General features: G+C 43.9%; 1 protein-coding gene and 1 pseudogene across 1 annotated transcript; both read left to right on the forward strand.

Annotated features, from left to right (window-relative positions):
• Nucleotides 1-2,337: 2,337 nt before the first annotated feature.
• LOC119656306 lies at nt 2,338-7,503 on the forward strand (annotated as a pseudogene).
• A 5,912-nt stretch (nt 7,504-13,415) lies between these two features.
• LOC119655134 (odorant receptor 33a-like) lies at nt 13,416-20,717 on the forward strand. Its single transcript, XM_038060870.1, has 3 exons — nt 13,416-14,326; nt 14,390-14,750; nt 20,467-20,717. Exons 1-3 carry the CDS (start codon nt 13,557-13,559, stop codon nt 20,515-20,517), a joined length of 1,182 nt encoding a protein of 393 aa, XP_037916798.1. The 5' UTR covers nt 13,416-13,556; the 3' UTR covers nt 20,518-20,717.
• The last annotated feature ends 372 nt before the right edge of the window (nt 20,718-21,089 follow it).

Consider the following 21,089-nt stretch of genomic DNA (forward strand, 5'->3'; position numbering starts at 1 on the left):
CTGGCATTTAAGTTGCCTCCCAAGACTAGGGACCACGAATTGCCATCTGGATGGGGTTGGTCCGTGCAGAGGGATACAATGGCGGACAGGTAGTTCCGATCAAAATGCTGGTTGGGACAGTGGAAGGAAACGATATGTACTAAGCTGGACGTGTTTTCTATTGAGACGACAGTCACTTCAACGGATTTAAGGGCATTATTGGGAAAGGAGAGTTGTGTGACTGGGAACTTGTCGCAGACTAGCATTGCAGTGGAAACGGCAAAGTATGTGATTGACTAGGATGCTGCCTAGGGAACAAAGGCCTATTGGTAGACTGGTTTCAAACAGGAGTATTTGGGTATTGCGTTCTTCGTGCTCGTGCCTAGGATCCCGGGTTGCTGCGGAACTGATGTTCAACTCGACGATTCATGGTTGGATGTTAGAAGGTTTATTATTGTGTTGAATACCATCATAATTCGCTGGAATTGCTCAGCTTATGGAAATCATGGATAACTTGGCAGTACAGTGCTTGTGGATTCGAGGGAATTGAGTTGTCGGTGGGTAACACATAAGAAAAGGATGGCCGAGTGAAGCAGGGTGTTGTTGTTTGATTGGTTGGATAAGGCTATTCCCGGATCGATGGGCCAGTTTTTAGGCGTTCTTGCTCTTCATAATTCTGACGAAGTGAAGGAACTGAAGATCGTTTGCTCTACAATTCATGCACTTTGAACTTGCGTCCGGCACCTTGGGACACTCCCCGGTCGCATGTACGCCGTCAAATGTAACGCAGCGATACTGAAGATGACAATTCGGTGCCGCGTGAAGGTCTCACTAGTAGTTTCCGCACTGCAGAATCTGTTTCATCATGATTCGCTCAAAGAGAAACAATGTGCAGTTTATCGCCATAATGGGGGTGAGATCATCAACCTCGAAAGTTGCGTCGAAAATGCCTTGTTTTAGGCTCATTCTACGACCCTAATCCTTCGTTGTTATGACGAGGGGACTTCAGGTCTTCAACAATCTTCTGTGCAGATTAAGTATTGTCTGGGGTATGGATGAATACCGATGTGGTTTTATCTGAAGGGAGGGTATAGGTGAAGAACTTCGCCTGGTTCTTCAAAAGGAAGTTCTTGGTCGCTGCCTAATTTTCTTTCTTCTTAAGAAGTACCTGATGATTTGAATTTCTTAATTTCTAAACCAGAAAATCATTGGTAATCGAATTGGAAATTGGGCTCTGTGTGACTCTGATATTTTCGTGGGGTTCGACGAAAACCGGGTGAATTTTGGCACTCATCTGTTTCCTCTGGGATGCTTGTGGCGTTGCTTTTTAGATGGTTCTAAAGTCTGGTGTTTGCTATTTGATTTGGTTGGAGTAGCGGCACAGGGTATTTGCTTCCACGGTACTGACATCATGTAGTTGATTGGCGGGCGCGGCTGGGTCCTCCGTATGCCGATTTTGTGGTTGCATCTAATAAAGCAACTGTCACCTGGAAACTGAGAACTAAGTCGTTTAGGGATTTGTTTTTACTAAGAGCCTCTTTTAGTTGTCTGACAAGGGTCTCATTTTGTTTTTTTAGGGAAACAATTTTCTCATTTTCAGCCCCATTTTTCATTGTTCTATGGGGGTCGTGGGTTGCGTCCGTAGATGTGACCGGCTTCGTCGATGACGCACCTTCGTATCCAGAACTTTTTTCGGGGTTACCGTTAATTTGACAGCGTTTTTTGTATTTACGATTTTACAGGCGTGGCGTGATCTTGGAGTATTTTCGTTACAAACCATCCAGGGGCGGTATGGTCCATTGGTGGATGATGCCAAACGCAGGAAGTATGCGGCAAACTTTTAGGTTGTCCGAATCTCAAGAAAGGAGCACAGGGAATAGGGGGGATGGTTTCCAAGGATCCGAAATTTTCATGGGGACCGGGAGACAATGGAATACCTAAAACTAAAGGGATAACTGAGAGGCCCACATAATTTTTGCTTCGGTTTTCGACTTCCAAACTTCAAACCATTATAAAATGTCAATGATAGGCGGGTAAGTTATCCTTGAGAATAAAACATTTCGTTTGAAGAATGTCACGTTAATTATACAGAAACGTAGATACTCAATACCTCCTCTGTGGAAAAATACCTGAGGATGGGTAAAACTGTCAATGGTATATGATATTTTCCACGCTGTCAGTTCTGGAACGAAGGAAACTAGTATTTATCTTGTCGCCGTCTGCAGGGTTAATGTGGAAATATACTTGAAAAAGATAGTTATTGTGCTTCGGGCAGTTCGAGTGAATCCTAGTCAGTGAACGTTTAGTTACTTCGCAGTAAAAAGTCGAAAGTGTAGAACGGAATACCATAAAGTTAAAATGTCCTCAAAAAATCCAAAAAAGTTATTCGTTTCGAAAGATACCCCGGCAAAAAAAGTTGAATCCATCCGGGCTTTTGGATATATTTACTTCACTCTGAAGTTCCAAGGAATGGTTATAACCGAGGAGTATCGCCTGCGTCATAAAATACACATGGTTGCCAATTACATACTTATCAATGTTGTCTACTATTCTTCATACATCATTGAACTATTTTTCCTGAACAATCTGAGACAGTTACTGGAAAATGTTCCAATGAACATTTGTGTCACAGGTTGCATCCTAAAATTTCTCGTTATTCTGAGACTAAGACCCAGCCTCATCGAAATCAATAAGAAGCTGGAGCGCCTAGACAGTCAGCCTATGACGGAGAAGCAAAAGGACAAAATGAGGAGCGTAATCGACTTCTGCAGATTGATTTCAGTAGGTGCGACGATCTTCTATATGGGGGTGAATTTAACTCATGCCCTTGCTGCCGCGAATTCAGATGGCTCGAAACTAGCTTTCGCATCTTGGTTTCCCTATGATTGGAGAAGGAATGCGATTCGACATTGGGGTTCGCTATTCGTACAAACCATGTTACAGTTGCAGCTAGCACTGGAACAGGTGGCAAATGATTTCCTTGGGGTGTTGTATCTTAGTATTTTGAGCGAGCATCTTCAGATAATAATGGAACGGTTTGCCAATATTCACTATGATCCAGAGAAAACGGAGGAGGACAGCTTCCAAGATTTTATACAGTGCTTAGAGGACCACAGGATTATAATGGAGTAAGTAGCCTCTATTTTGTGGAGCGTTGCAATAACTTAATATTTTTACAGTATCTTCGAAATAATACAGAATACTCTCTCCTTTACGATTTTCTTACAATTTATCGTGTCCATTTTCGTATTTTCAACCACGGGTCTGATATATCTCAGATTTTCCCCATCGTTCACCGAAACGGTAGCAGTGTTTGTATTCATGGCAGCCGAAATTGCAGAAATCTATCCATCATGTTACTATTCACATAAATTCATGGAAAAAAACGGATCAGATGGTCTTCATGCTCTACTCGTCAAACTGGATGGACTTGTCACCAAGATTCCGGAAACATCTTATCATATTCATGCAGATGACGCAGCAGAGGAAGATAATCTTGGCTGGAAAACAGATACCAATTACCTTGGCTACATTCATGTCGGTAAGTGAGGATGTTAGGTTGAATCCAAAGTTTTTAAACAATGTCAGGAAACGTTCGTTGATAGATCGATCACAAAGAACGCCAGTTGGCCCGCGTGAAACTGTCTGAGACTCCAATTAATTTTCCCATGTTGTCTCCCTAGCCGCTTTTTAATGGTAGGGATCAGCCTGTGTGTCCACTGGCCTTTCCCCAGTGCTCCTAACGCTTATCCCATCTATTGAGAGAACCCTGTTTTCTTCGTCTGCAAGAAAGGGGAGACTGACTTTAGATTGTATGTGCTCGTCATTTCATTTGGCAAGATGTCAACTGGCGTCATTCCCGAGATGATGAATGCTGTCTCATCTGAAACCGCACTGAAGGTAAGGGCTCTCCTCCGATAGACCGCACTCAGTTTACGTGCATCACATGATATGTGAAATGCCTTTACCCCAACAGGGGTGGAAAAAAGCAAGATCGAGCTCATCACCTTGGCAATAAGTAGCCTGGAAGTATACTGCGGCCCTCCCACGATAGATCCTTCCTCAAATTCCTCTAAAAATAATTGTTATTTCAAGGCAGCCGTCATTCCCACTTTGGGTATATGTTTTCCCCTTTCTGAACTTTTAGTAGCTTTTGTTGGACTGTTCACTTATTGTAAAGCACCCTGATCGCTCTTACCAAGTTCTTAATGGCTTGGTTGACGTTGCGCTTGTTCTTGATGAATTCGGATCACTCAACTGTTTCAGCCCCAAGCAGTAGTCCTTCTGGGTCAGACCTCTGTTCTCGGTGAGTCTTGGCCGGATTACCCCTTTTACAAACTCCTTCATCATCATCAACGGCGCAACAACCGGTATCCGGTCTAGGCCTGCATTAATAAGGCCCCCCCCCCCACCTGATTGTCAGAGGGGATTCTGGGTGGTGTTGTTATTCGAGCTCGGAACACCATGCCAACGGGATAGTGATCCGAGTCTATATTGGTCCCCCTATATGTTCTGACATTCATCAAGGCTGAGAGGTGGCAGCGTTTTATCAACACGTGGTCAATTTGGTTGAAAGTGGTCCCGTCTGGAGAGGCCCATGTATGTTTGTGGACCGCTTTCCGCGCAAACCGAGTACTTCAAACAACCATTTCGTGTGACACTGCTAATTGAATAATCCACAGTCCGTTATCATTTGTTTTTTCGTGTAAGCTATGACCAACGTATCGCCTAAATACGGGCTCCGTCCCTACTAGGCTGTTAAAATCCCCAAGTATGATTTTAATATCATATCTGGGATAGGCTTCGAGGGTTCGTTCTACTGCCTCGTAGAAGCTATCCTTCTCCGACTCTGCAGTCTCCTCTGTAGGGGCGTGAACGTTAAAGAGGCTTATATTTCTAAACTTGCCGCGTTGTCGTTGCCGGGTTCGTCGTTGTAAAGTCCATCCTGTCCGAGGCTCCTTTCGTGGCTTCGTAACATCGGTTTTCAGTGTAGCGTTGTCAGCCCTACCCAACCCCCAACCTGGAGGACCAGTTAGTACAGTTTGTCCCGTTTTTAGGCGCGGGAGACTAGCCTTCATCCTTCTCCGCCTACAGCTTTTCGTTATGAAAGAACTCCCAGCGGTCACCACGTGGAAGTGGAGATAAGATTTGATAGTAGAGCTGTTGGTGTTGGTTGAGCAGGCATTTCACAGGTTTTATGCTCCATCATGCGTACCAATCCACGTTTCGCCCTGGGACCTATACTACCCTTTGACCGCCGACACCGTTTAGCTTTTACGAGTTTCAGTTTATGACATTCGGCCTACGGAATGGAGCCCAAATGCTCCAATGAGACTTTGAACTTACTTATATTGATGATTTATTAGTCGCATCACTTTCACATGATAAGCATCCTCAACGACTCAAGAATTGTTTTCCAACGGTTGAAGCAATATGGAGTAGTGGTGAATACAAGCAAATGTGTGTTGGGCGTTTCTTAGGATACCTGCTCCCAAAAAAGAGGAAACGTCCCTTGCCAATGACAGTCAAAGCGATCCAGTCATATCTACAACCAACTAACGTGAAGCAGCTCAGAGGGTTCTGTTATTTTTTTATTTATTTTTTAAAGGAGGTTCATACCCCCAGTAGCAGCAGTACAGGAACCACTCAACGAGATTCTTCACTGCAAAATTAAAGGAAATTTACGAATCAATTGGACCAACGAATCTACCGCAACTTTTGATGCTTCCAAAAACACACTGGAATATATTAGGTTGTTTGCACATTCAAAATCTGAAGCACTTTTAGCCATTTTCCGCGATGAATCTGACTTTGCGATTGGGGCAGTCCTCCACCGGATTAGCTGGGTAAATACGGAGAATACGTCCGGGAAGTGCAACGTTTTCGCGGACGCATTATCGCGGATTGAGAAGTGGGAATCAATTATCGATTACGGAAGGATCTCAGTCCGCGGACAAAGAGTTCAAAATGCTGCAACAAGAGAACACAGGGCTTTGACAATAGCATTTCCAGGTCCCGGAGTGTTACTAGTATTATCCGACCTTACATAACTACACTATCTATCCACAAAGAACAAACGTCACCGTTAAACTGGTAACATAGAGAAAGCGGGAATTGGACGTGTGGTTATAATAATTATCAGCGATCAAACCTAACTTATGTGACTTTCACCAGCATCATCTATGAAGATTCGCACAGATTCATCTGGATCTTATCGTTATGCCTTATTGTGAGGGGCAACGATACTGGCTGGCCAGGGTAGACCATTTTTCAGGTTGGCTAGAAGTAGCAATCCCCGATCAAGTAGCCATCAAAGTTTCCAAAGCATTCCTTGACGCATGCATTTCTAGGTTTGGCATACCCCTTCGGATCACCTCAGATCAAGGAAGACAGTTTGAATCGAGGTTGTTTCAGAAACTCAGTAACATGCCCAGCACAACTCATATCAGAGCTACAGCATTCCATCCGGCAGCTAATGGTATGGTCGAACGTTTTCATCGTCAGCTCCAAGTAGCGGAAGCATTATTTGTCGTGCTACTAGGCATTCGCACAGCTTAGAAGCAAGACCTCGGCGCAGCTGCAGCGAAAATTGTGAGAATGATCAGCCATAATGCTTTCAAGGCGCATTTTTCGACTCAGAGTCCACAACGAACAGCTGTACACGTCTAACTTCGCCAACGAGTTAAGACAGCGCTTCCAAATGTCACCTGCAGTCAGTGGAATTCCACATGACAGCAAAAGGGTCTTCATACTCAAAGACCTGACGCCAACAAGCCATGCGTCCATCCGGAACGATGATTTAGAGAAAATACTCCAATATCCGTACTAAGGCCCATGTGGGATGACCAGCAGAACTGGTCATCCACCGATTCAAACCTGCTTGTGCGATGGCCGACCATATCGAAGAGAACCCGATCTCGGACCAATAACAGGAAGCCTTCATAATAATGACCACCTTTCTCCCCCCACCGCAATGAAAAGCAGGTTTGATGCTGGATCCAACTAAATACATTGAGTTTATAAAAAAGGGCTCTTATTGAAAGTTATAAAAAGTCTCTGAGGACTGCTGGTATCATTGTTATACTTCTGTTTATACATCCATCAAATATTCTCTTCAAAGTTCGGTGTTAAAAGAACAAATAGCCATTGCACACTTTTTAAGTAAACGTATAAAGATAGCTCTTCACATCCAGCTTTCTCTGATTTCTTATTTATGTTCCAAAGGACTTACCCTGAGTTGACGGATAGACAATATTTTTCGGTGCAATTGACGTGGGTCCATATCAAACACCTGAAATGACCCCCACCAGTATCATTTCTTCGGCACCTTATCTATGCAAACACATTCGACTTGACTTCTAGTACTATATATTTGGTATAAGCGGCATCATATATCTTTTCTTTTCAATTTATAATCTTATCTTTAATATATTTTTTTCGTCACTTCGCAGGTTATGAAGGCCATGTACACAGTGCTAATGATCATGAACCGATCAGAATAAGGCGTAATAAGAATATCTTTTATAAAAATATCTAAAAAATTGTATCTGCAGAAGTTATATCATTGAATGAATAAAAGCTTGTAAAGCTTACCACTATAATTATATTGTAGTTTCATGTATGATGACGACTGGTACGTTTAATGACGACTACGTAGATATTTGGAACGGTCTGCGCTGGCCCCCGTGGCTGACTTCATTCGCTGTTCGTATGGGAAAAAAAACGCAGGAGTTAACCTTCGATGTTACAATTCGGAAAAAAATAAGTAAGTTTATAGTTTCCGAGTTGTCACAATTCCGCCAGATGCCGGATTTTACCTAATACTGGTAGTAAGTGCCAAGTATTTAACCTCGAACGATCCTACCAACTTAAAAACTAAAGGGGCGCTGGTGGCGGTGGCCGGTGGTAGGTCAATGGAAGAATCCACCGAGAACTCCCCACAACATCGAACACGTATGCAGAATGGTGTACTTCAACATGGTTTGAACTGTGTGAAAGTCCCAGGACATCAAGGGAAGCCGTGGGGGAGTTAGGTACAATACCTGTAGCTGACAATATTATAGGAACTACAACCACCCGATCGAGACGCCAAATTTCTTTGATTTTCCGAGCTAGCGGCTTATAGTTCACCTTCTTCTCCACGTATTTCTGTTCAATGTTGCTATTGTGGGGGATAATGACATCAACAGTATACGCCGAGCGACCCGTCTTGTCAACTGACAGTACGTCAGGCTTGTTATGTGGAATATGGCGATCAGTCAGAACTTGACGGTCCCAATACATGATGTTAACAGAACGATAAAGTACTGCTTGCGATTCATATCGGTAAACCGCACATGTTCCCGTGATCAGCCCATGCTTATATGCAAGGTTTTGATGGATCGCTTTACATATAGCATCATGCCTGGCAATGTATTGCACCGGTGTCATTACAGTGCAGCCAGAAATGAGATGGTCCAACGTCTCTAATGCCAAACCATACATTCCGCACTGGTCGTTCAGGTTCATCCGCTCCACGGCAGAGTCTGGATGATGCATTTGGAATTTTGGCATAGTAGTCCGTATCCGCCGTTGGACGTTTTCCAGATCGGTTTTCGACTACGGCAACATTCCAAATGCATAAGCCGGTGAAGGGATTGCAAATATGTTCAATGCGCCTATTTTATTCTTCCCTGAGAGATGCGATTTCAGTACCAGCTTTACACGTCGTAGGAATTCGGACAGCAACGCATCCTTCAGATCACCAACTCGAGCATGGGTTCCTCGCAAAATTCCTAGTACTACAAAAAAAAGAAAAAGCAAAAAGTTGACTGACGGTTTCGTCCAGGGCAGAGGCAACTCATCAGACGCTGCCTCACCTCTGCCCTGGGAGCAGCGTGACCGAAAGTAACGATAGATGGAAAATTCTCCACTTAAATATAATCGCAAACACGTAATGGGTACGAATTATATTTAAGTGAAATCCGTCATCAGTCTAGACCTAAACCAGGCCGAAGTAAATAATATTTTGCGGTCACGCTGCTCCCAGGACAGAGGTGAGGCAGCGTCTGGTGAGTTGTCTATGCCTTGGACGAAACCGTCAACAGCCAACTTTCTGCTTTTTCTTTTTTTGTAAACTTGGGTTTAACTCAAAAAAGAGGAGTCCGGGAACTACAAAAGAGGGAGTAAGTTGCTCCCCAAGTGGTTCGGTCTGTCACTAAGTAGGTGCGGACACAAAAAATATTCCTAGTACTTTTAGAAGTCTGTCTCAGTCATAGCTTGCATGTGGAGGTCACGAATGCTCTGTCCGGCACGTGGCTCGTGATGACCTTTGTGGATGCTTTGGATTCGACACTTGTACAATCCAAATTTCATCCGGATTTCACGACTGGACAGCCCTTCCGCTTCTCGGACAGAATGTTGTTGGTCTCGAGGTGCACTTTAACTCTTCCACTAAGAATGGACGTTATAAATTGGTAGAGGGTTGGTAAGCAAGTAATCGGTCTTGTGTCTGCAGGGTCCGGCACCGTGTCCTTTTTAGGGATAAGGTAGGCAATCTCCGCAGGGAGGAAGGGTGGAAATAACTCCGGTCAACTAATGAACTGATTTATGTTACGTGCCTACCAACTGGGTACACTGGTAAATCCCTTATACCAGAAATTCTGCACCCGATCCAGACCAGGACCCCTCCAGTTCCTCCGAGCTGTTTATGGCTCCTGCAACTTCATCTTCAGTAACATCCGCATCCGGTGGTTATCCACTCAGCATGCTGGTATAAACGAGGGCTGGATTGAGGTAAAGTCGGAGGAGGAACGTAGGATAAAACCAGACATTTTGGAAGCTCGATGATGATGTCAACGAAGTGGAAATTGAAAGGAAGTTTGTTGTCAAATATTACACCCAGGTCTTTGAAGGAGGTCAGTAGTGAAAGGGGTTGTCCACTGAGAGAATAAGAAAAGGATTTTGGGGAGGGGTTAATGGAATAGCACATCCAGTTGCATTTGTCGACATTCAGTGTTAGCTCATTGACCGAACACCAACGGACTAAATTATCAAGGTTGAACTGTGAGAGAGCGCAGTCCGACGGAGACGAAACAGAGGCAAACAATTTAAGGTTGTCTGCGTAAAACAAATACGGTCAGGTGAGGATGGAGGCGAGGTCATTGATAAAGACGGGAAGAGTAGTGGGCCAAGTGTAGGGCCTTGGGGAACACCTGAGGAAGGAAAGAAGGAACGAGATGAATAATCATGAAAAGAAACTTTGCAGGAACGGCATGAGAAATAGGAGGAAAGCCAGGAGATAACTGAGGGAAGGAAGTCTAATAATGAATGTTTAGAGAGAGAGAGAATGTTATGGTTAACTGTATCAAAGGCTTTGGAGAAATCGGTATAAATAGCATGTAGCTCCTGTTTTACGATTCAAGCATTTAGCAACAAAGTTGGTAAAGACCAGAAGGTTTGAAGCCGTGGATCTATGTTGAACCATGCTGCTCTGTGACAATGAGGTGACCGAAGTGTGCGGTCAACCGTTCGTTGAGGTATCTTTCGAGGATTTTGGAATAAAGAGGAGAGAAGAGAAATGGGGCGGTAATTCACAGCAAGAAAAAGGTTTCCACTCTTGAGGATAGAGATTATAAGGGCCTCTTGCCAGAGACGGGGAAAGTAGCATTCATCTAGACTTTTGTTGTAGATTATACTCAGGGGGAGGGAAATTTGCTTTCTACAGTTAAGGAGGAAGAGGTTTGGAAGCGTATAGGTACCAGGTCCGAAATTGGGGTCAAGATTACCAATGAGGAACTCAATCAAGGAAGGCGTAAGGAAAGAAATGGCCAGAGACTCGGATCAGTCTGTAGTTATGAGAGGTGTAGAGGGTGGAGGGCTCGAGGGAGAAAACACTGAAGAGAAAGTCGCAGGATTGTTGTAGGGAGTTGGCAGTGGAGTCAGCGAAACTAACAGAAGAAGAGAGAGCTTGAGTAGGATTACGAGAATTGCGAGCGTGAGACCAAAAGGGTTTTAAGTTACCGCGGGCAACCGCGACGCTCAATAAGTACCTTTTGCGCGCTTTTCTGACCATTGATTTTACAGTAGAGCGTATAGCCTTAAAGTGAGCAAGGTCAGCGTCATTCTTAGAAGCCCGAAACTTCTTCCGCAGCTTATGTTTCAATCGAATGTTAATAAGAATTTCCGTTGTGAACCAAGTTGGGTACGAGCGGAGACAGGGAGGGGAAGAAGGGACATAATAGAAGAGGAGATCGGACAGGATATTGTAAAAGGTGTTTAGAGCTCGATCACACGATGAGTTGCTTAATATATGCACGCAGTTGAAAGGCGCTAAAGCTGAGTTCTGACCATCTAAATTGGCTTTGCGGAAGTTGAACTTAGTGGATTTACGCTTGGTTTGCCTTCTTCGAGAAATGATTTGAGTTAGGAGATAGATCAAAAATTACTCTGGAAGACACATGTCGAAAACACTTGTCGGAAAGCCACGAGGGCTCTGGTGACTTGTAGATCCATAGCAGGAAAAAAATGGGGTTGCAGCCCGAAGATACTACTTTGGATATATACTGCAATAGTAAGGCCAATAATTACCTACGGAGCGATAATCTGGGCAGAAATAACCAAACTCAGCACACAAGCCAGGGAATTACATATGCTATAAAGGCTGGCTTGCGTGTGTACCAGTGGGGTAATGAGGGCATGCCCAACGGCATCCCTGGAGGTCCTTCTGGGATTAACGCCTCTCCATTTGCACATACAGATGCAGGCAAGGTGGGCAATATTCAGGATGGCCGGTAGTATGAGTGAGGCGAGGAGCTGCCTAAATCGAAGGAAGATTGATATTCTTTTCAGGCGGTATCCCGAATTACTGATACCAAGGGATAATATGACAACGAGGTTTCACTTCGATAAGAAGTTTGAAACACGTTGGAGTAACAAGGCAAATTGGGAGAGCGTGGCTGCGACATACTACGTACGACATACTTGGTACACTGACGGATCCATCACAGCAGAGGGAGCGGGTGCCGGTGTCATTGGTCCAAGGAAAATGTACTTTGAGCCAATGGACAGGTACACTAGAATATTCCGGGCGGAAATATATGCCATAGACAAATGTGCCTCCTTTAATCTGCAAAGGAACTACAGGGGGCAGAACATCGCTATTCTTACCGATAGCCAAGCAGCGATCAAGGTACTTCGGTCCAACCAGGAGAACTCTAAACTGGCATGGGAATGCCTTGAAAGACTGAATACACTTGGCTCGTCGAACAAGGTCTGGATACTTTGGGTTCCAGGTCATGCTGGGTTGGAAGGCAACGAGGCAGCGGACGAACTAACCAAGAAGGGAACAGGGACGTTTTTACACGGGCCAGAACCCTTCTGTGGAATTGAAAACATTTTCATGGCTATGACTATAAGAAATGAAGAGGAACGGTTGAGGGAACTATACTGGGCGGGCCTACCGGGGATGGAGCAGTCCAGGGTGCTTATTGGGGGATCCGAACCCATGCGCATAAAGGATTGCTTAAACCTCACCAAAAGGAACCTCCGAATCATAGTAGGAATTCTCACTGGTCATTTTCAGCTGAACTATCACCTAGCGAAGCTAGGGATATCTACGGACAGGAATTCGCCTGAAGTATGTGGGTCCACGAGCTATCCCGGTTCCCATGATACTAGTATACCCTTGGAAAGGTTTCGTGACTATTGTCACTTGAGATGAGTCCCCGTGCAGACTCGGGTCTGATCGCCCTGATTAGGCCTTTAGAGCATTCGCCTACTGCATCACGGCCGGCAAGCCGATGCGATACAGCGTCTCCCGGTGCCACCCATATGGAGGTTCTCCTCGACCCCTTAGTTTTGGTTCAGCCGACAGGGTTGCCGCCACATCTTCCTCACCGCCACCTCTGAGCACCAATATTCCGACAGTTGGACACCGTTATCAGCACTAAACAGCAACAGCATAGCAAGCCATACACCCACACACAATTTGATTGACTTTCTTCAACGAGAAATTCGAATACTTTCCCGCTTGAGGAAACGTCCTTAATTTCGCTAAAGCTAGCGTGTGATGAATCCAGATGGCGCCTGAAAAGAACGTGTTAGAGAATAGTTACACGAGACTTATCTATGGCCTCCGTGCATGAAACTATGGTACCCCAATTTCTCGTCCTAACTAAATCTAAACTTTCCAGAAAATTCAAAGAAGAATAAACGCATTTGAAAAAGCCTAAAGGGATCAATAAATCCAAGGATGTCAAAGGTTATCCTTGAGAATAAAATAGTTTAAAAAATGGGACATTAATTGTACAGTATTGAATCCACACTCCTTGCGAAAAAATGGCAGAGGATGGGTATGAAATTCAAGGATTGTAGCATTTACTTGTTATTGTATGTAATGATGTGCTGTTTTCCACGCTGTCAGTTATACAATGAAATAAACTGGTATTTATCTTGTCACCACGACGAAGGGTTAGCTTAGAGTTCTCCTTGTGAAAAATGATTATTGTCCCTCGAACAGCTCGGGTGATTTATTTTCAGTGCATATTCGCTCACTAATAAAAAGTTAGAGACATAAAATTGTGTAGTATAAAGTTAACATGTCCCCAAAAAATCCGAAGTTGTTATTCCATTTGAAAAATCCTCCGGAAAACAAAATCGATAGTATCCAGGCTTTTGGTGTCGTATATTTTACGTTAAAGTTCCAAGGAATGGTTATACCGGGAGACTATCGCCTGCGACACAAAATATGCGCTGCCATTAATTTCATCCTCATCAATATTTGTTACTATTTCTCGTTCATCATTCAACTTTTTTACGTGGATAATCTGAAGGAGTTACTGGAAAATGTCCCTATGAACCTTTCTGTGACCGCCTGTACCATCAAATTCTTTGTTATTCTAAGGCTAAGACCCAGCCTTATCGAAATTAACAAGAAGCTGGAGCGCCTAGACAGTCGACCTATGACAGACAAGCAAAAGGATCAACTGAGAAGGGTAATCAACTTTTGCAGGTTGATTTCCCTGAGTGCTACGGTCTTCTATATGGTTGGAAATTTAACTTATACCCTTGCTGCGGCGCTTTCGCATGGCACCAAGCTTGCTTTTGCATCTTGGTTCCCCTATGATTGGGGAAAGAATGCATTTCGATTTTGGGGTACGTTGTTCATACAGACTATGCTCCAGCAGCAAGTGGCACTAGAAGATGCAGCAAATGATTTCCTTGCGGTTTTGTATCTTATTTTACTGAGCGCCCATCTACAGATAATTATGGAACGTTTTGCGAATATTCATTATGATCCAGAGAAAACGGAGGAGGAAAGTTTCCAAGAGTTTATAGAGTGTTTAGAGGATCACCGGATAATAATGGAGTAAGCGGGTTCATAGTGATATAGTGAAGGATATAACAATTTTTACTCTATCTATCTTTACAGTATCTTCGAGATAATACAGAACACTCTCTCCCTTACAATTTTCATTCAATTCATTACATCCATTCTCGTATTTTCAACCTCGGGTCTGATATATCTAAGATTCTCTTTATCGTTAACGGAAACTGTGGCAGTGTTTATACTCATGGTAGGAGTAATTACAGAAATTTTTCCATCCTGCTACTATTCAGATAAATTTATGGAAAAAACGGACCAGATGGTCTTCATGCTCTACTCATCAAACTGGATGGACTTATCTCCAAGATTCCGGAAACATCTTATTATATTCATGCAGATGACGCAGGAGAAGAAAATCATATTGGCTGGAAAACAGATACCAATAACCTTGGTTACTTTCATGTCGGTAAGTAAGGATATTATATTGAGTCTAATTTTTTTAAAGAGTTCGTAGAAATTTAATAAATTTTTAAACTGGAACTGTAATGGGCATTTGTGAATGTAAAAGTTTGAACGAACGTAAATTAAAAATCTGTCAAAACACATTCTCGTCCATAATTGCACAAACTCGTCGTGACGTTTCATACATCTCACTTACTTGCATCTACCACTCAACAAAAGTAAAGCTCGAATGACATCTGTTTGACATTCTACGAAGCCGGATTCGGTTTCTACCGAATTTTCTATCCTTAACGGAAATTTAACGAAACTATCGAAGGGGAACATCTCACTTTATACATACGTCCGTTATAAGCCGGAACTATGATTTAATAGGCTTCTACAAACTTCAAAATTTTAACTAACGTAAATTGAATATCTTTCAAAATGTTTTCTCGCCCATAATGCCGTAGAGTAGTTGATGCTTCGAATGTGATTGTTGAAAGTTGATTGTGTTACAACAGTGGATTGAAAATGAGTAAATTTGAGGATGTAATTCGTGTGGTTGAGACAATTAAATGTATCAAAGAGTTAAAAGCCTTGGGTGATGAAATAAATATGAGGAAGAGAAGAAACAAATCCTGTAGAGTTAACAAAATGAATCGACGTAGAGGGAGGCTCGCATACTTAATAGCGACTTTTAAATCAACCAAAGCACACCATCCTGAGCAATTTTTTATTCACACCAGAATGACGAGAAATGTGTCTGATTGTTTGGTTGAATTATTGAAACCATTTTTGATGAAAATTCAAACAGAAAATTGATCCAGCCCGAATACTGTGTTGTATGACATTCCTACACGTATTAGAAGTGGTCTAATATGTATGGTTGTCATTAGCCCCTTGGTGAGGTATAGCGTGTCAACCACATCTACGCACCATCGTTCGCGGTTACCTAAAATGCCCTTCAGCACCCCCGCGACTTCCTCATCATCTACTGTTCTACGCCAAGTGCCAGTAGGGCCACCCATTCGTCGGCCATACTGTAAGACTGGATTCCCCTCCATGGCATAGCCCGGAATGCAATTGTCGCCCTCCCTAAAGTGTTTCCGATCCACTGCCACTTCCGTTTTCTGATCACAGCGCGTAAGAGTGGCAGGCCTGTGCGTCTCTCTTCGTTTGAGATTGTGTGAGGTTTGGGCACTCCGATGATGCGACACACTTGTATTAAGGAACCTTGTATCTTTTGGGTAACAGTTGGGTTCACTTTCCATGTACTACTTCTATGCAGCAACACAGAAACAACACTAGCACAGAACAATCTCAACTTGATCTTGGTGTTGAGATATCTGCATTTCCTGATTTTAGACAGGGAGGCGAAAGCGGATCTAGCACTGCTAATGCGTCTGGCAAAATCCAGTTCGGTGCCATTGTCAGCAGAACCCACGCTTCCTAAATATGTAAATTGATTGGCGCCCTCGATGCTTTGTCCATTAATGCAAATAGGGAGAGTGCGATCGCCCGTCAGACTGAGAACATTGTTTTTGGTGGTGTTTATTCTCGGTCCAACTCTACTTATCTCTCTTTCCGAATTCATAGCCATTTGACCAAACTCCATGACCCGGTGAGAGACCAAGTAGATGTTATAACCGCTCTCGAGGTGTTTGAGGGAAGATGTCACCATTCCTCTACGTCCTTTGGACAAGGCAGCATGAAAAACGTCAACGATAACAAAAAAAAATAATATCTGTGGCAGGAGGCAACCATGTCGGACTCCACTTCGTAGCTCAAAATCCTCCAAGACTTTGCCTCAGTCCACCACGTGACATGTCGCTCTGATAATAACTTTTAGTTTTTCCGGAATGCTCCTCTTTCATAAAGCACTCTAGATGCACCACTTGCTTATGCTATCGAAAACTTTCTCGAAATCGATGAAGAGTAGATACAGCGAAGATCTAAAGTCCGCGCACTATTCCAAAATAATTCGTAGGGTGCCGATATTGTCGTTGCAGGAGGATGGGGAGTCAGTCAACTTTTCGAGGTATGCTTTGAAGCATTCCAGAACTATTTTAGCTATTATGATATTTTTGCAACGGCAGGGAGCACGCAGATACCCCTCCAATTGTCACATACAAAACGGATGCCCTTTTCTTTGATCTTGAGGATTATCCCCTCCTTCTGCTCTATGGAAAAAATCATCGTGGATGAGAAGACGACCGTTGTTCTGTGAGTTAGGGATAGAAGTGTATGGACTGGTAACCTGGAAGATTTGAAACTTTACCGCCATGGAAACCTCAACAACGCCTCGGATAGGGGCTGACCTCACGGTAACGACCTTCCGCTATCGAAAACTAAATTCCTCTATCGAAAACGGGCTATGATTGTTTTGGAATGTGCACATGCTCCTCGACAATGGTAGCGAGGGTCCTCAGAATGCTCGCTTTGTCCAACTTGAGCGTAGCGATATAACCTGGACATTCTGGGTGTACGTGAAGTACTCCTCTTCCTCCTCCAACACTTATACCAACTTGCTTTTGCACTCTGGAAAGCCAAGTGGTGGCAAACCCGAATGCGGTGTGGAGTTGTTTCTCACGGCTACCGCAAGGCACGCTTTTTTGACGTGGGAGCCGGTTTTTTACAAACAATTAAACGCAGTTCAGAGGAGGCTTCCTAAAGATGACATTGTGATCGTGATAGGTGATCTGAATGCCAAGGTGGGATCTGACGACACTTAGCTCGGACATGTGAAGGGGAAACACGGTCTTGGCGATCGCAACGGTGGGAGGTTCGTGGATTTTTGCAATGTTCACTGCCTGGTCATTGGTGGCACACTGTTCGGCCACAGAGCCTGCCATAAGGTCAATTGGGTTGCAACTGACCGACACCGTACGAGCAATAAGATCGACCACTTCGCGATCAGCAGTAGATTTTACAGTTGTCTCTTGGATGCACGTAACAAGAGGGGCACTGACATCGACTTCGAAAGGAATCACTATCTGATGGTCGCCTACATTCGCTTGCGTATTGCGTCCACCACTTCTCGCAACATCGATCGCTTGTATGAACCAGCTGTCGGAGTAGTAGTAGGATAGCTATCGTGCTGATCGAAAGATAGATGCACAGGCCTGAGAATATCGATGAGCATTGGGCCGCCATCAAAAATGCTTTTTTCTCGGGTTGTCGGCCACGTCCCGAAGGGATATTATAAGATCTGGCTGACTACCGAATTCTAAAAGCAGATCGATGAACGGAAGGAGTTGAAGGCGCCACTGTTCAGTACGAGTGATGGCGGGCGTGGTGCTCCCGAACTTCGATATCGAACAAATTCTCGAGAAGTTCAGCGTAGTGTATGCTATGACAAGAGAGAATTTGGTATTACGCTGGTCAGGAAAGCGGAAGAGGGCGCAGATCGCAATGATTTCAGGAATGTATACCGCATCACAAAAGAGCTTGCATGTGGTCGCAAATCTTTCGATGGTCCTGTCAAGGGCGTCAACGATCAAGAGGTGGTCCCGAATTACCCTAGTTTAGTTAATTTACTTTTTGAGAAATTTAACGCATGGAACTTCCATCCAAAGTCTCGCTTGGAGGTATTCTTTACGGAGGGATCAAAGACGGCCTATGGAGACGGCGCGGGGGTTTTCTCGAATACACACGGTGTATCCAAGTCGTATGTCTCCCAGGTTTCGCCAGTGTATTCCAGGCGGAAGTACTGGGGATATTGGAAGTCTGTCGATGGCTGGAGCGTGATTCGAGCCCCAAGCGTAACATAGCCATTCTGACCGACAGCCAAGCGGCCATCAAGGCCTTGTACTCAACGACGACATCTTCCAGGCTGGTGGGGCAGTGGAGAGACGCGCTCAACCATCTGGGCGGCACGCTCAAGGTCACTCCCCTCTGGGTTCCCGGGCATAGGAACATAGAAGGGAATGAGCGGGCTGACGGATTGGCCAGGCAAGGCTCTGCTCTTGGCAGTCCCTCGGCGAATACAGTCGGTGTTCCGCTGGCAGCTGTTGGGAGCGGAGTCTACTCACACTACCTAGCAGCCGCAGGTCTGAGACGACGAAGGCTTACAAGCTGTGCCAAGTCAAGAAGAATTTGGCCCGCTTATAACATAGCCCGATCACGAGAGCTCCTGTGCCAGACGCGTGCAAATGCATTCAAGATTACGGCGGTCTGCATGGGGCACTGGCTCATAGGGGCATACCCTACAACTCGCATTGCCGAAGCTGCGGAGAAGGAAGGGAAACCCTCATGAACTTTCTCTGCGATTGCCCAGCTCTGGCTAGAGTCAGGCTGCGGACACTGGGTAAACAATTCTTTGGGGACCTCAGAGAGATTTCTAGCTGCAGGGTCGGAGAGCTGCTTTCCTTCGTGAATGCTACGGGTTGGCTCTGAAGATCCGAGCCGGCTGGACTCTGCTTCCCTGCTCCACAATTACGGTCTTAGGAGTTTGTGGCATCAAAACGGCGTACCAAAGCGCTAATTGGGCTCCTCACCACTGATACCTACCTACCTCGCTTGGAGTGTCAAAATGGGAAGGAATTTGTGCAGGCCATAATTTGGCAAAAATTATCTCCAATTTATGTGTCTGAACTACATAGCGCAGAATTACAAATTTGCCAGTTGAGGGACTAGAAAAGGTTGAAAAGCAGCTTAATCTGTAAACGGCCGTTTCGAAACATACCTGGTTTATTCATTACTACACTCAACTGTTACTGCGGGAGATATCACATCGATTTTGAAACGGCCTTCTGTACGCTAAGCTGCCTCTCTAGCTAAAGAAAATATTTTTTCCTGTATTCAACAAGCATACACTATTATTTAGGGATTTAGAAGTCCTAAGTCTGCATCCACTTGATGTCAGACTGGACTAAATGGAGAGCAATTTGCTCCCACCCACTGTGGTCCACTAATTCCTATTTTTAGGTTAAACACCCAAAATTTAAAAATTGAAAGAACGAAAATGGCCGCGGTTTCGTACCAAGGGAGCAAGTTGCTCTCCATTTGTTCCGGTCCCATATCAAGTGGATGCGGACTTAGGGCTCCTCAATCCCTAAACAAAAATTGTTAACCTCCGGCTAAGCTTTGATCCGAACTATAAGCGGCCATAAGATATAATTCGCACCCTTGTTGTATTTTGCGAACTATAAAAGGGAGCGTATAAAACCTGCGAGCCCCTGCGGCCACGCTGCTTCCCGGACAGAGGAGAGGTAGCGTTTGATAAGTGACCTCTGCCGTGGTACGAAACCGTAGCCGTTTTCACCCCTCCTTTAATACATTAGTAATATCCCTGCTAAGTATTTTTCCACGAGCTTCACACAAATAAAGCGAAGGAAGCGTAAAATAAATATGATATGTACTGCGAAAGTTTATTTGACCAATGCTTTCCGCCGCTACATTAGTTGCCGCAGCATCTCCAACAGATGGCCTGGTATCAGTTGAGGGAAAACGTCAAGAAATGACATTACGGCAATTGGAGTCTAAAAACAAACATTCGGCAAGACCCTCGTCTGCCGGTCCTTAACGTTATAACAAAAATTAACTAAATTAAGTTAGATATGCTACAGTATATGTACAATCGTATTTTATAATAATAAAGAATAGTTTCCAAAGTAGTGTTTTAATAACGTTAAGTCTAAAGTATATTTCCAATAAACAACATTACGTACATATATATCTTTTCCTTAGCATTTTCAAAATCAAATAAATTGATATTCAATATTTTTTTCATTATTTACCAGGTAATGAAGGCTATGTACTCAATGTTAATGATTTTGAACCCATCAGATTAAGGCCTGTTAAGGAGATCTTTTATAAAAAACAATGAGATTCGGATTTAAGTAATTATGGATCTATGGCAACCAAGGTTTAGAAGAAAAATATTTCGCTGCACTCAATCTTTTATTCTTTTTTTTGTGCACTCAATAATGTGTGTTGTGGTAAAATTGTATCATTCGATGAATAAAAAGTTTGTAGTGAGGATCACAACAAAGGGCTTTCCTGTTTAATTGATGGGTACCAAACTCCTTTATGTGTGACATGGCGCTAATCACCACAACAATCTACGCGCTCTAGCAGTCAGTTCTCGGCAATGTGTTTCAACTCACTGAAGCTAACACTCCTTTTCCACTATTCTGCGCCACGTATTTCAACACCGATTGGCTTTCCCGTGTTAATGAATTGAAGTTGCTGTCCTTTGTTAATGGGTGACCTATGCAATATTACTTCTGCCTTATCAGCAACACGTTCACAGGTGCCTGCTCGTAGGGCAAAGAAGTCATCATTCGCTGCCACCTTAGCTCGCGGATAACGGAATAAATAGCATACATAGTTAATTAGAGAAAGGATGGCCATAACACAAAGT

This window comes from Hermetia illucens, chromosome 4 (genome assembly GCF_905115235.1).
Source record: "Hermetia illucens chromosome 4, iHerIll2.2.curated.20191125, whole genome shotgun sequence".
Taxonomy (NCBI): Eukaryota; Metazoa; Arthropoda; class Insecta; order Diptera; family Stratiomyidae; genus Hermetia; species Hermetia illucens.

What these genes read in the sequence shown, in the direction of transcription:
- LOC119655134 (XM_038060870.1), top strand. Translation starts at nt 13,557, where the DNA reads ATGTCCCCAAAAAATCCGAAGTTGTTATTCCATTTGAAAAATCCTCCG. An exon ending in GATCACCGGATAATAATGGA is followed by an intron (nt 14,327 to 14,389) that starts GTAAGCGGGTTC and finishes CTATCTTTACAG; the next exon opens with TATCTTCGAGATAATACAGA. An exon ending in CCTTGGTTACTTTCATGTCG is followed by an intron (nt 14,751 to 20,466) that starts GTAAGTAAGGAT and finishes ATTATTTACCAG; the next exon opens with GTAATGAAGGCTATGTACTC.